Source organism: Capra hircus, chromosome 3 (assembly GCF_001704415.2).
Source record: "Capra hircus breed San Clemente chromosome 3, ASM170441v1, whole genome shotgun sequence".
In the NCBI taxonomy this organism is placed as follows: Eukaryota; Metazoa; Chordata; class Mammalia; order Artiodactyla; family Bovidae; genus Capra; species Capra hircus.
Window position 1 is genome coordinate 91,979,732 of NC_030810.1, and position 14,334 is coordinate 91,994,065.

A 14,334-nucleotide genomic window follows, 5' to 3' on the forward strand; every position below is an offset into this window, starting at 1 on the left:
TTATTCAACTTCCCTATTTTGCAAAATGAGGAAACTACTGGCTAGAGGAGCAAAATTATAGTTGGAACCCATGTTCTCTGGCTCTCAAAACTACACCAAGACTCAAGCTTGAAACCTCAGAATCTGCAATCCGATTTCTTAGAATTTATCCTAAGGAAAAACTGGAAGATGTGCCCAAGGGTATGTGTGCAGTGATGTTTATCTCAGCACTATTTATAATAGCTTCCCCAACACACTGCCCCCCCCAAAACCAGAAATGACTTAACAATCCATCAACAGACAACTAGGTAAATCAATTATAGTTCATTCATATAGCGGAATCTTACACAACCATCAAAAATAGCGCACATCTTACGGGAAAGGAATCCAAAGGGAGGGGATATATGTACACGTATAGCTGATTCATTTTGCTACACAGCACAAACTAACACAACATTGTAAAGCAACTATATTCCAATTAAAAAAAAAAACAACCTACCAACATTGGTAGACTGTGCAATAGTGCACAAAGATAGATCAAAAGATCCAATGGTAGTTTCTAGCTTTTCATGTTAATGTGTGAGAATCTGACATATAGCTATGAATCATACTTCACATACTAAAGCAGGCTCTGACTTATTTTATACTGACAAAATGAGGAACTCAGACCTTCCAATATAGTCCAAACATCACATCCCAAGTCTGAATTTAATATTAACTTTCAATAAAGGCACATCAGTGGCAAAAACAATTATGACTAAGCAAAGAACTTCCAGTTTTTATTTTTTAAACATTTAACAAGGAAACATTCAACCAAATTTTAAAAAATTAGGATGGATTAATTTACAACAAAATAGTCAACTTAAAATACCAGCCCTTTCATTTAGGGCCAAGGAGGCCAATAGTTTCTGTTTGAACAGCAGAAATGCACAATAGACATTTTTACCTTTATTTGATGGCACAGAAATATAAAAGTCATACAGCTTTCACTGAGCTCCTCCCTTCCCCCCAGAGAATTCATACAATTGCTTCTTAGGTCAGTACTCAGGCCTTTAAAAATTATCACTTATATTTTGAAATATATCTACAATTACTCTGAAAATGAGAACACTTTTAAAAACAATTCTTTTAAGAAACACCTTAAAATAATGTCGTGGCACATTAGGTTTCTTAAAGAAACAGCAAAAATGAAAAATAATGTTTAAGAATTATAGTCCCTTGTTTATAGAAACCACCCAAATAAAATAGTTTTTCTAATTAGTTATCCTTGCTTCTTATAATTTATTAGCAGAGATGAATTACAAGAAGCAGAATGCACCCTTTTTTGGTTCTTGGTTGTAGCTGCCAGCTCAAGAGTTCATGACTGTAAATGTAAAGCAAAATATAACTATGCTCACCAATTCTGGAATGGAAAAAAACCAAAGTATCTCTTTAAAGTGTTTCTCTATCCTTGCTTTCAAGTCAAGACAAAAAATTCACAGCAGTTTAAAGGATGATGAAAGACTAAACAGGGGGCCCACTACAATACATACCTAGGATCATTTCACCTATTACACTCCTGAAGTGAACACTGTAACAAGTATGATATTACCAAGTAGCATTCTGTAGTAAGCTGTTGGAACAAGTACAGCACTCAATGGATTCATTTACAGACAGGCATGGTAGCTTTCGGACAGAACACCTTATTTTCACAATCTTGAATGTGCAACCTTTAAAAAACGAACAAACATAAAGTAATATGCAATTTATGACAGCTGGCCAGGCACTTAACTTGGGGAAAGAGACTTTCATATTTTGAGGTAAACTATAATTGTTTTCAGCAATCACAAACATATTCTAAAAACTATAACACACTAACTGAAGTTATTCAGCGTTTAAAACTTTGTCACTCTATAGTGCCAAAATTCACACCAAAGTGTATAACTTTTTAAGAAGCTATTAAAAGGACATTTTCAAGTCTGAATTTTGGCCCCACTTAGATACTTCTGTGCTTAGAACATACTTGAGAAAACTAAAAGATACAAACATACACCAGTAAAGGGTGCAAGAGCCTAAAATGAGCTACTCCCCCCCACCTCCCCACATCCGACATTAGTAAGAGTCACACTGTCACTCACACAGACAAGAGGAAGAGGAGGAAGACAATACAACCGAGTTGACAAGCCTCAGTCTATCCCCAAGGAAATGACAGCGCAATGCTCCAAGAGGAGCAGAAGCAAAGTGGCAGAGAGTTTCTGTCTATGGGTATGGACTATGAAAGCTTCAGAATTAACACTAAGGAGCACAATTCTCTGGATTTTTCATTCTCTGGGTACAGTATGATTTTTCCTTCTCTTCCAAATTCATTTCAAGGCAATGTGGAATTTGCTTAATAAATGACAACTCTTATTAGAAGAGGACCTCAGTAAGTACACATTAGAAGACGAGAACAGAAGTGGCCATTTTGGAATGATTCTTTTATCAAAAGTTATCCAAGTCTATTTTCATTAGGATATTATCTGCAAATAGAAAAGCCAAGTCTCCAAATTCTCATAATTATTAATTATATTTTCTATCCCTTCTCAAAACGGCAATTTCAATCCAAAGGCTACTTCTAGTTCAGCACAAACTTATCAGCTTGCTACCTGGTATGCCCAGACTAATTATTCAATGTTGTTTTAAACCCTTAAAAGAACGTAAGAATAAAGAATATTTTAAAAATATTGATCTGAGGCATCCTCACTCTCAAAAACTTGAGAAAAAAGATCAGCTTAATTTGATTTCCATGTGGCTAAAAATAGAGTCCAGATAAAGACTTCTAAGCTGACCCTTCTCAGGAAAACAAGTTTTTCCAGTCCTGGTTAAGAATTTGTATTAACCGACTTCTCCTTTCCTTGCAGGACTAACCACACACATCTGGCAAAACTATTAGCTGGAGTTAATCGTGAGCAAATGTGAAAGAATTTCTCTCTCTGTGATGCTAATTGGCTCACTGAAGTTTTGACACTGTGACCCTGGTCTATTAGCACCATGCTTTACTCAGCTGAAATAATTAATCAAGCCACTGCCATGAGGTGACAAACAGAGAAGGGGACCAAGGACAATTATATACATCAATAATTATTAATACCATGATATACAGTGAAAATGTGTCTATTAACATATTTGAGGCATGAAAATCATTGATCACAGCTATTAAATAAAACTGCGTCACACTTTACAATTTGTGAACACCTGCAAATGTAGACTTCCTGATATGATCCAAATTAAAATATGAATGGAAGTTCATTGAACACTAGATTATCTGTAAGTTAAAAGGAAACAAATTATATGTTTTGCAGGTAGTAAACTACCAAAAAAAAAAAAGTGGAGGTTAGGTAAAAATTAAGTGAAATTATTCCTAATCATTTATAGTCTCATCTTTCTCTCGGGAGAGCCCCAAAATAGGTCTCCAGAAAATCAACTTTATAGATGTAAGAAATGGCATCTGCTATCATATTGGTGTATCTTTCCCTCAAAGCTAGATGGGTCACAGACATATCTCAGACATTCATTTTCATGTATGACAGTTTCTGAGACATCTATTCCACTGAAGTATTGTAAAGGAAGTCTACAAGTCACTTCCAGGAAAAAGGCACTTCATCGTGAAAGTTACATTTAATTGCAAGAAAGTTGAGAAGATGAGGGTAGACTCAAAAGCTCAGTATTCATTTTTGTATTTCTAAATACAGAGTAGATGCCAGTTTATAGAATATAGATGATAACATTACAAACAAACCAAAGAGCAACATTAACTATATTCTCAGCAAAACATTAATTTATGACATTTCTCCAAAAACCAACATAGTTCCAAGTTCAACAATAAAAAGGAAAAAAAAAAAAATCACCAGCAGTTGCTACTTTAGAGCTCAAGACATTGTTTTCTACAGAATTTCATGTTTCTACAGTTTGGTTCTCTGTTTCAGAGTATTAATTGCTTTTCAGATGAAAAACCTGGGTGGCAGAGGTGTGTTTGTGTGTGCTGGGGGAGAACCCAGGGTGGAAAAATACTGGGAGTAACAAGAGGTTCATTTCTCTGGTCAGACAACCAAGTGAGGAGGTAGTTATTCTGAGAACTTCTCAGAGAATATTCTATTGATCTACTGAGAGTTGGGGAAATAGCAGGAGCTTCTTTTTGAGACTGAAGATAGCAACAGAACTACTTCTCCTCCAGGGAAGTCAGGACCAGGGTGTCAGTGCAGCTGAAATAAAGATGGAATCTGTATAAATGGCACATAGAATATTGGAAAAACAAAGTTATGAAATCAACATAAATGATAATACATTCATTTCCAAACTTGCCCTACCTTGACAGTGGCTCTTTTCTGATGTGAGAACTTTAAAAGTATCTATGAGAAAAGAAAACACATCATGTCATCATCAAATAGTGATCCTTTACGCTTCTGGTATTATCTTTCATAAACAAAATCTTCTAATTTCTAATATTATTGAAAAGGTAACGCTTTCTGTAAAATAATTACATGTTTTTAAAACAGTTTAGGCTGCAGTACTCTCAGAAAGGCTGCCAAAAGAAAAGCAGTTAATTTTAGATTTTTAAGTGAGGTGAAACTCTCAGTTAAATAGCAACACAGAAAAGATAACAGCAATACTCCTCCAAATTGCCTAAATAGTACTTATACCTCCATCAAGAGACTATGTGCTCGCTCACCTTGTTACATTACCACACATGGCAACCCCATACAACCTTGAGTGCCATCATCACTGCTGTTGAGTTTTTTCATTCGGTACTGACGTATTTCTCTTACCAGTGTGTAAAAGGCATCTTCAACACCCTATAAAAGAGAGAAAATGATAAAGGCAGCTTATACAACCCAAGCTGTAAGCTCTAATTTGTATTTCCTTATGTGGATTTAAAATTGCAATTATTCAATTACTAGCTGAAAAATAGGCTGAGCATTCCTACTGTATCACATTAGCAGGCTGATATACAAACAGCACTTTTTGCAAAAATGACATTCATGCACCTATACCTTAAACAGTAGCTGGTGTTGATGGAGAAAGGACTAATGTTTTAAGTATCTTTAATCAAGGGTCTTCATTTAGAAATACTTGTGCATGTTAAAGCAGGCGTAAAAAAGAAACCAGATCAGAATATTAATAAATTTATTTTGGGTTTAAACTGCAGATTAAAAAAAATAGAAGTCTATTAAAAAATCCCAACCAGGGACTTTCCTGGTGGTCCAGTGGTTAAGTCTCCATGTTCCCAATGCAGGTGGCTAGGGTTTGATCCCTCATCAGGGAACTAGATCCCACATGCAGCAACTAAGACCCGATGCAGTCAAATTCATAAAAAACAAAACAAAACCAAAACCAACCCAAACAACAAAGAGTGTAGATCACATCTCTAGCAAAGAGTCCATCAGTCAAACTTTTTCTGCCTTAAGCCCTTGCCAGATGCTGAAAGCTGTACTATACCTGTCTGGTCTTGGCTGAGGTTTCAATGAATGGAATCCCATAGCTTTTGGCCAGTTCATGGGCTTGTTTTGTGTCAACTGTCCTTGTTGGCAAGTCACACTTGTTTCCTACTAGCACCATAGGTACATCATCCGAGTCCTTTACACGCTTAATCTGTTCTCTAAAAGAAGGGAATGTATTATGGTAACATAAGAATAAACTTTTAGGAAGGAATAAACAGTCTGAAGTAAAAAATAAAATCTAACAAACTTCAGCTAGCCCTATTGGCTTCTAGTTGCGTTTCCCTGTTTTTTTTTTTGTTGTTTTTTTTAACTACTTGCATACTAAGAAGACTGGTTTAGACTTGCAATAGCCACAAGGAAGCCAAGTACCAGCTCACTTTCTATCTTGACACAGGCCCCTTTTAGGTTTCTTGATTCTCTGAAGAGCTGGGCTCTGGATTTAACTGGTAACTCAAAATCACACTCTAGATTAAGGTCTGAAGTATAAAAAGTAAAGCTTACTGCCTCCAAATAACTTTTCGAAGATTCCTGGAGTATGACAGTATTTAATGAAAGACAGTCTATCCACTTCTCTGGATGGGTGGTGTCCAAACATTTTCTTCAAACAAAATTACAGCTGGAAGTCCAAGATATAAATTAGAACACACTATAACTGCTCTTATTAACAGCAGATTAAAAGATCTGAAACTCCCAACTGATAGTACTCTCTTCAACGACAAGACACAAGACACAGCAGTGTGGAAACTATTGCTCCAGATTCTCTGGACCAACCCTGTCCAACGGGTATTCTCATGACGGAAACATTCTCCAGCCGCCCTGTCCAGCTATGTCTACCAGTCACATGAAGCTACTGAACACCTGAAAAGTCAGTTGCTAACGTGGGACCAAGGAACTGATTCTTGAATTGTTAATTCTACTCAATTTGAAAAACCACAAATGGCTTGTGTCTACCATACTGCACGGCACTGGTCTAGACTCTCCCTTTGAATTACACACACAATCATGAACTTGAAATCCATTTCACTGGCTATCTATAGAACTGAGCTTTGTTTGGGGTGACGGCAGTACCCTATGTGAGGGGATAATGCAAGAGGGCTTAAGAGGAAAATGATTTATAGAAATTTAGCAAATATTAGGTGCTTGTCAAGTACTGAGCATTTTATTCAGTGCTTTTATTAATTCCAGAGAGAAAATGGAAAGTAGAACAGGTTTAGGGGAAGAAAACCAGTTTTGGACTTGTTTCTGAGAGTTGCCATCTTCATATGGTTGGAGTGTACACCAGGACTCAAGGTTGCAGCAGAACACTTGCGTAGCATTTACTCTGTGGCAAACACTGTTCTGAGGGATTCCCATATTTATTAACTAATTTAATTTTCACAGCAACTCTGAGTAAGTACCGCTGTCTTCATACTGTTAGATAAGGAGGCTCAGAGATTTAGTAGTTTGTCCCAAACTTCCATGGCTAAGAGATGATGGAGCCAAGCTGCAACCCAGGCAAAGTTTATATTCCTAACCACTATATTATTCTGCTTAAAAAGCATAGGTCTAAGAAATAGAAGCCCTGGGTTTTTGGTTCTGGGTCTATTAATAACAATCATGACTATGAAACCTAACAAACCTCCTTCTGAACTTTACTTCTGTAAAATAAGAATGTCATACCAGAATTTATATGGTCCAATTGAGCTTTGAAAGTTAAAGGTTCTGTGCAGAAAGGCCATCTTTACATTCCTCTGTCCCGCTTTTATCTTTATCTACCTTCTCCCCATTTGTTTTTTCCTGTTATCGTCTCTGTTACTGAAGAATGTTTTTCAGAGGGATCTTCTGCTCTCGAGATTTCTTTGTGATCTCTCATAACAAAGCCTCTAGCTCTAAATCACTACCATTAGCAAGCCCCATGCATGTATTACCATGCATTCTAACCAAAGTAGATTATGTAAAACAAATCCCAGTATTAACTTTCAGTAATAACCCCAGGTTCCCAATACCACAACCTAAAAGAAATTCTTTTCATAATTAAAAATCTGTATCTTCCCTAGTGTGGTATCCTCATCCCTACCCCAACACTTCAGAACACACTTAAAGATGATCCTTTCAGAAAAAACAATGCTCCTAGTACCTGTAGAGGTTAATATCTGCAAATGATTTGCTATTATTGATGGCAAATACACAAAGGAAGCCTTCGCCTGTCCTCATGTATTGGTCTCTCATGGCACTGTACTCCTCTTGTCCAGCTGTATCCAGTATGTCCAACAGACAGGTTTCACCATCTATAACCACCTGTTTTCGGTAGGAATCCTGGGGTGTGGAGGGTAGGAGGGTAGGGAGAGAGGGAGATTCCATTTTTATTAAAAATCATAGGGAATGCAATGCTACTGCCAAGGTTAAATAAACTCTAATCAAGCCCAACTCTGTCTCTTTGCTTTGTCCCTCAAACTGCTAATATATACATAATCACATAGAAAGTACTTAAGGTCACCCTAGGAAGAAGTCCCAAATGTTATATGCCTGCAGAAAAGAAAATATGGTCACTGTTCCTGGAAAAGATGAAGAAAACATGGTAATTCAAAGGATAGTTCTATTGCAGATAAGACTAGAGATTAGGTTCACAGTGTATTTCACTGAAGTATGAACTGCACTTCTCTCGTTTGAGTTGTCTATTGTCAATTTACTATTCTAAACATATCTCCACCAATTATAACTTGCCCTAAGATACAGTGTCTTTTGTGTTCATGATTATATACACAAATATCATTTATTTCAGAAAATAATACAAACTATTTTTCTCATCATGACAGATTGTCATCATGAATATTTGGGAATATTCATCCCCATGAGTATTTTTCCAATATTCATGAATCAAATTCCTGAAAGTTCCAAACAAGGTTAAGGTACACTAATTCTTTGGGAAGAAAGAGATGCTCAGATCATATTAAAAAAAATCAATTTGGCTCAAACACAAAATTTTTACTTTTTTTAAATGTTTATGTTCTGGGAATTCAAAGAAAATAACCTTATCACACACTAAAGATCTGGCTTCAGAAACAGTGTGTAACACAGTTTGCCAGCCTATTCAACAGCTCCTCAGTAACTTACTGCGTTTCAGGACTGCAATATACTTTCAAATTAACAGAGAATTCACATCGCCAAAATTTCCCTGAAGCATGAAATATGGTCAAGTGTATGTGTGCTCTAGGGAAATAAGCAAAATTAAAATGATAAAGATAGGTTTTAGTCAAACTAAAATGGGATAACAGAAGTCAGAGAAGTGGTTATTTCCTGGCAGGACAAGGGGGTTTACTGACTAGAAAGGGGCATGAGAGAACTCTCCTGAGCATTGGAAACAGTCTATATTGTTATCTATGTGATGGTTACATGGTGTACACAAATTTAAAGCCACTGAGCTGTAGCTATAAGACTTACTTTATGTAAACTATCTTTTAACCAATAAAACTTTGAAAAACATCAAAACGTTATAACCATTAATACTAAAGCTGGTAAGCCTAAAATAAAATTTTGCCAAGGACTAATTTTTAAGAATGCCTATATTAGAGATAGCTTGCATTAAACACTTAGTGGTTAGGTAGTACAAAGACCAGGGTGTGGATTAAAATAATCTCTAGAGTTTTACATTTCTAAATTGGATTAGAATAAGATTACAAACTATTTATGTAAAAGGTTTTAGATACCACTTACTGAAATCAATCTGTAACATGAACTCCTACAAACACAACAGAATCCTTAAATAAGTAATAATTACACTGCATCAGCATCCACAAAAATTTAACATACTTGATTTTTCACATCGCTTGTGTGTCAGGCAAGACAAATTTATGGTACTTTACTAGAGGAAGAGAGTGATTGCTCACTATCACATAACTAAAACTGAAAATAGGACGGTACTCCAAGGCACAGTGACTCAAAATCTCATGTTCTTTCTACCTCAACCCACAGTTTCAGTTGCTTCCAACTATGTAAGAAACACCTAGATCTCTCAATCCTTTTTCTCCTTCCTGCTATTATTCAGATACTTATACTATGACCTGTGTTCTTTTTAACAGAGCTGTCATATGAAGAAACTAAACGAGTTCAACAATGACTTTGCAACAGTTTACAAAACGATAAAAATTGTAAACTTTTTATAAAATCTTCAGCAGTTAATAAAAATGAATTCTTTCCCACAAACATGTAAAAAAAAGCTTAATTTATTGTATTACTAAACACAGAGCCCCAAATTACTTTTTCTCTTCTGATCATTCCTTTAGCTAAAGGGTACAGGGAAGGGAATGGGTAAGACTAAATGGAAACAGAGAGGTACGGTCAGCGGACTACCACTGGGCCTCACCTCTATGGTGGGATCATATTCATCTACAAAGTGGTTCTGGATTAGCTGGATTGTCAGTGCACTTTTCCCAACACCACCTGCTCCAACCACCACCAGTTTGTACTCAGTCATTTCACACCAGCAAGAACCTGTGGGAAAGGAGCAATTAGGGTTAACTGGCGAATCACAGAACTTCAAAGCTTTCTGTAATCAACAGCAACTAAAACCAGAATTTGAAATGGATTGGTTCCGTACACGGTCATCTCCACTTGGTTCTCAAAGTGATTCAGTAGTGCAAAAACACTTGCAGGTTACTGTGGATCTCAGAATTCTGGATTAATCTTCCAGCTACCCTCACCCTCGTTTTCAAGACTTTGGGCCCCGCCCTCAGACTAAGGTAAAGGAAACCCCCCTTCCTACTCCTCCTGTAAATCTTCTGTTTTGGGGAACGGCCGCCAGGCTGTCTCCCTTTCTTAGTACGCCCCGCTCCCCGCCTTTCTCCAGAGAACTCCCCCGTAGGGCTCAACTCGAAGGACACCCCCGCCCAGGGCCTTTGTTTCCAGTTCGTAGATTCCGCTCGATTTTTGGCAACAAGGAATTATCACTAGGCTCGAAAGCTGAACGCTACACACGCCAGAGCCTTACCTCTAGCTCCACTGCCTCCACTTCGGATAGATTACGACCACAACCGGGAAAGTTGTTGGGAGACCCCGGAACCGCCATGAACAGCCCCCACTAGGGAGCGGCACTTCCGGCCCCGCCCGATACGTAATCAGTCTGCGCCCAAGTCCCCGCCCCGGCCACGTGGGCCACTGACCCAGGAGTCACGCGGCAGACCGCACCCAGACCCGCCCCTCCCATACAGGACGTTTTAATAATGAAAGCGCTAGGTGCTAGTGTCTCAAAAATCAGTAAAACTTTATTCGCTTCCATTCTTTCGCCATTAACAGAAAACTGGAGAAAGCAAAATGTTATGTGTTTACAAAGATAAATGGCCTCTTTACCCAGAGAAGATCAAAACCTCAAACGACAACGGGGAAGATGAAAGCACCCTCCCCCACATCCCCTGAGCTGACCCATGTCATCTTAGACAAAGCCTTCAGTCCACTGGCCAGGGACCTTGTATATGGCCAATTCAAGATGAGGGCCAAGAAATCAGACCAATCCGTTCCCGTGATAAAAAGTCGAACAGAAGCTACACCAAGGGTCAAGTGCCTGTATTTTTACAGGACACAGGAACCAGGCGGCTACTTATAAAAAAAACAAGATTCATTTCAGGCACAACTTTTTTATTATTTTTTTCTTTTGTTTTGTTTTGAAATCAGTAAAAGAAACTGGGTCCTATAAGCTGCAGTGATCTAAGCAGCAGCAAGTTTGTGCATTCGTCTTTTTTTGTTTAAATACGTTTAAATTATCACACTGCTGGCACACCTCATTTGCATGAAATTCTGCACCATACATACTAATTGTAGTAAAGTTACCCACCCCCCATGCCAGAAGAAAAAAAAAAAAAAAACCTACTCTGGAAGATAATTTTCACTGAAATCTAACCAAACTTCGTTAAGTGGACTGTGACAAGATTATAAATGATATGAAAAATAACATTTTAACATTTGGCCATCAACTTAAGGAAATGGTTTGCCTTTTGCCTATACAAATTTTGGTAATTTTTAATATATTCTACCCTCATATGGTCCTCAGAATTAAAGCGTAATAAACAGAAAAGGAAGAAGAATGCAACTGAGTGCTAAGGCAGAAATCTTGCCAGAAGTAATGAAGGTAGAGTATATACTAACTATCAAGTGCAGAATTTCATAGGGCCAACAAGTTAACAGTCTATATTTTTCTCTTACACAGGCGAAGTGGATTTTGCAATTACCAGTTGCGTTAAATGCACCAAATAAAGCTCCTAAAATTGATACTATAAGGCGCCACCTTAAGTTTTCCAGGCTGCAACTGTGCATAATTTTAAAATGGTTTTCTTAAATTTATTTATTTTTTTAAACATAACACGAGGAAGGTGTTAAAACTGGTGTAATAGCTCAATAGAATAAGTATTCCAGATTTTGGGAGGGATGAAGAGAGAGATATTCAGAACCCTTCACCAGAATCCCCCCAACTTGATCATAGTGGATTAATGATGTGCTTTGTGGATGTGGTTAGTCAATGACACCAGCTTGACGGATCTTTCTTTCTGCACCAAATCCCTGTGAAGAAATAAAATTGCAGTTAATGAACCAGGTGTGTGACAATCATGGTACATTCACAATCCCAAAATGTAACATGATATATATATCACATATATGTATATGTGATATTAATATACAATACCAAAGTTTACTCTCTATCACCACCAATTCTTTTGCAGAGGAGGAAATCTATAGTAAGCTTTCCTGATCTATTACCTAAACTATGTTCAAAGTATCAGAAATGTTCCTCTTATTGTAAGTAACCATTATGTTAGAGGCTGACCCAATAGGCAGGAATCCTAACTGATTATGATAGTGATACTTGAAGCACTTTCGTAAATTAAGCCCTTTGAACTATACTAAAATATGACCTCAAGTAGTATGTTGGTTTATCAGTTGCCCCCATTTCCCCGCTAAAATTTGTATGCCCTCATACCATTGAGTTATCTGGTCCCCTTGGCTGACGAAGAACCATTAGGCGAGGAGCACTGGCATCATCCAGGGTGATATTCTTCAAGCGATTGACCAACCTATCAGGTCGTGGAGCTGCAACAGCCTTGGGGCCCTCGCTATAAGAAAGTCAAGAGATGAGAATAAGCAACACTTGGTGAGAAGTAAGTAAATACATGTAGAATGTGTCTTCTACCTAATACCCAAATGACTCAGTGTTAATGAGGGGGGACTCTTGCCTCACCTAGCCAACTGGCTAGCAAGACAGGACAGACAACTTGGTTTATCTTTTTACTTCCAACTCAAGGTTTATTACTGTGTAGGAGCTGAAAGAATCATTTGGGTGAGGTTCATCCCTAGACTAGTCCACAATCAGAAAGACCAGTTCTGCAGACACATAAAACAAGGTACTGGGTATGAAAAAAAACCATAGAAAAGGAAAAATATGAAGAAGTATTTCCAGAGACTCTTAGCTCTTCTCATGTTAATGGTGTTATTAAAACAAAATAGTGCCAGAAATGGTAAACTATGAAATGTAGACAATGAAGAAATAACCAGAAACTTGCAGAAGCGAATTACACAAAGCAGTGGTGGAAAGTGAAGAAACATGATAAAGCAGAGATTACAAAAGTTAAAAGACAGTCAAAGGAGGTTACTAATGAACAACAAACTCACCAGACTCGCCAAACATTACAAGCACTGCACTTGCCAGTGCGCTGATTAAGAATCACTGAGAATTCCACCTCATCTCCTGCCTGTAGCTCAATGCCATCCTGAACTTCTTTCACGTGGAAAAAGAGCTTCTTGCTATCTCCTACTTCATAGTTAATGAAGCCAAACTGAAAATTTAAAAAGACAGTAGTGTAAAAAAGACACACCATAGGAGGGAAAAGGAAACTCACTTTGAATGAAGCACAATGCATGACCCTAATTAGAAGGGGATTTATAAAACATGGTGTCAATGCTGATGCTCCACTTCAGCTGCCTCGTCTGCAAAACTTAGGGAAGAAATGTATCTTTGAAATCACTGCCATTCACTCTAGCACAGCCAGAGTAACAAAGGTCATCTTGTGCCTACATATAATGCATGAACCAAGCTTTTGAATTAAGCAAAATCAGAGAAGTTGTTATTTGAACATATGCTCGTTCTGCTCCCTTCCAAAATCAAGCTGGGTTATGGTATTACTAGAAACAGCCATACAAAATGTTTATATTCACTGTACTGAAATTAAAAAAAAAAAGTCTTCTCTAAGGACTCACAGATTCCACTGAGATCTTAAGTACCAGGAATAGTTTTGTTTGCCCAAAGTTTACTTTATGAAAACTTCTATATACATGGTTTCTTTCTTTGTGTGGTCTACTAAAGAAGCTCTGAACTCAAGTATGAAAAGCTGTTAATATGTCTTTCTATTCTGGAAGTCTCACTCTGAGCTTATTTTCCCCATTATGTTAGTTATTAGTACTACTTTTACTTTCCTTTTGCTACTATTGCCATTTTTAAAATATGGTTTTTCAGTTTTTAATAAGCTCTTCAAATCATTGAAAAGGAAGATAAAGTAAAAATAAAAACAAAATGAATGTTGATGGTTCCTGCTTGGCTGAAAAATTTTCAAGGGTTTGGTTACCAACTCATAAAAGGATCGAATTGGATCCAGAGGTATTACCACTTACCTGATCTTTCACACACTCCACTGTAGCCCTACGCAGGGGTGTGATGTTGTAGGCCATAGTCTGTGCATTTTGGCCCAGGACACACAACTGGAACTTGACACTCTCCCCTTTCTGTAGGCAATCCCCTTTGTTGGCCATCCCAACTATGCCAAATGGATAGACCTCACCTTTCATATCCCCTGTAGGGAGAAACAGGTACAAAGTCTAAAAGCTAATATTTCACAACAGCCCTCTCTGTTGATGGTCCTAATAAATTTATAAATAATTT

The 14,334-nt window shown here is 37.5% G+C and overlaps 2 protein-coding genes across 6 annotated transcripts in view; both read right to left on the minus strand.

Moving 5' to 3' along the window:
• Positions 669 to 11,110, minus strand: NRAS (neuroblastoma RAS viral oncogene homolog). 2 transcript variants are annotated; one of them, XM_005677835.3, is made up of 7 exons: positions 10,402 to 10,529; positions 9,778 to 9,905; positions 7,552 to 7,730; positions 5,434 to 5,593; positions 4,667 to 4,790; positions 4,305 to 4,346; positions 669 to 1,688 (listed from the first exon to the last, which is right to left on the minus strand). In XM_005677835.3, the coding sequence occupies exons 2-5, from the start codon at positions 9,886 to 9,888 to the stop codon at positions 4,671 to 4,673; spliced, it is 570 nt and encodes a 189-aa protein (XP_005677892.1). In that variant the 5' UTR covers positions 9,889 to 9,905; positions 10,402 to 10,529; the 3' UTR covers positions 669 to 1,688; positions 4,305 to 4,346; positions 4,667 to 4,670. The 2 variants fall into 2 exon arrangements, with proteins under 2 accessions (XP_005677892.1, XP_005677891.1); XM_005677834.2 differs by having other exon boundaries at positions 731 to 4,199; positions 10,402 to 11,110.
• The window catches only part of CSDE1 (cold shock domain containing E1), a 35,304-nt gene continuing 31,620 nt past the window's right edge, over positions 10,651 to 14,334 (minus strand). For all 4 annotated transcript variants that reach the window (XM_005677836.3, XM_005677840.3, XM_005677838.3 and 1 more), the window contains 4 exons: positions 14,067 to 14,245; positions 13,071 to 13,234; positions 12,382 to 12,514; positions 10,651 to 11,963 (listed from right to left, as the gene is read on the minus strand). In XM_005677836.3, the coding sequence (XP_005677893.2) occupies positions 11,916 to 11,963; positions 12,382 to 12,514; positions 13,071 to 13,234; positions 14,067 to 14,245 (524 nt within the window). In that variant the 3' untranslated portion in view covers positions 10,651 to 11,915. The remainder of the gene's footprint in view (positions 11,964 to 12,381; positions 12,515 to 13,070; positions 13,235 to 14,066; positions 14,246 to 14,334) is intronic.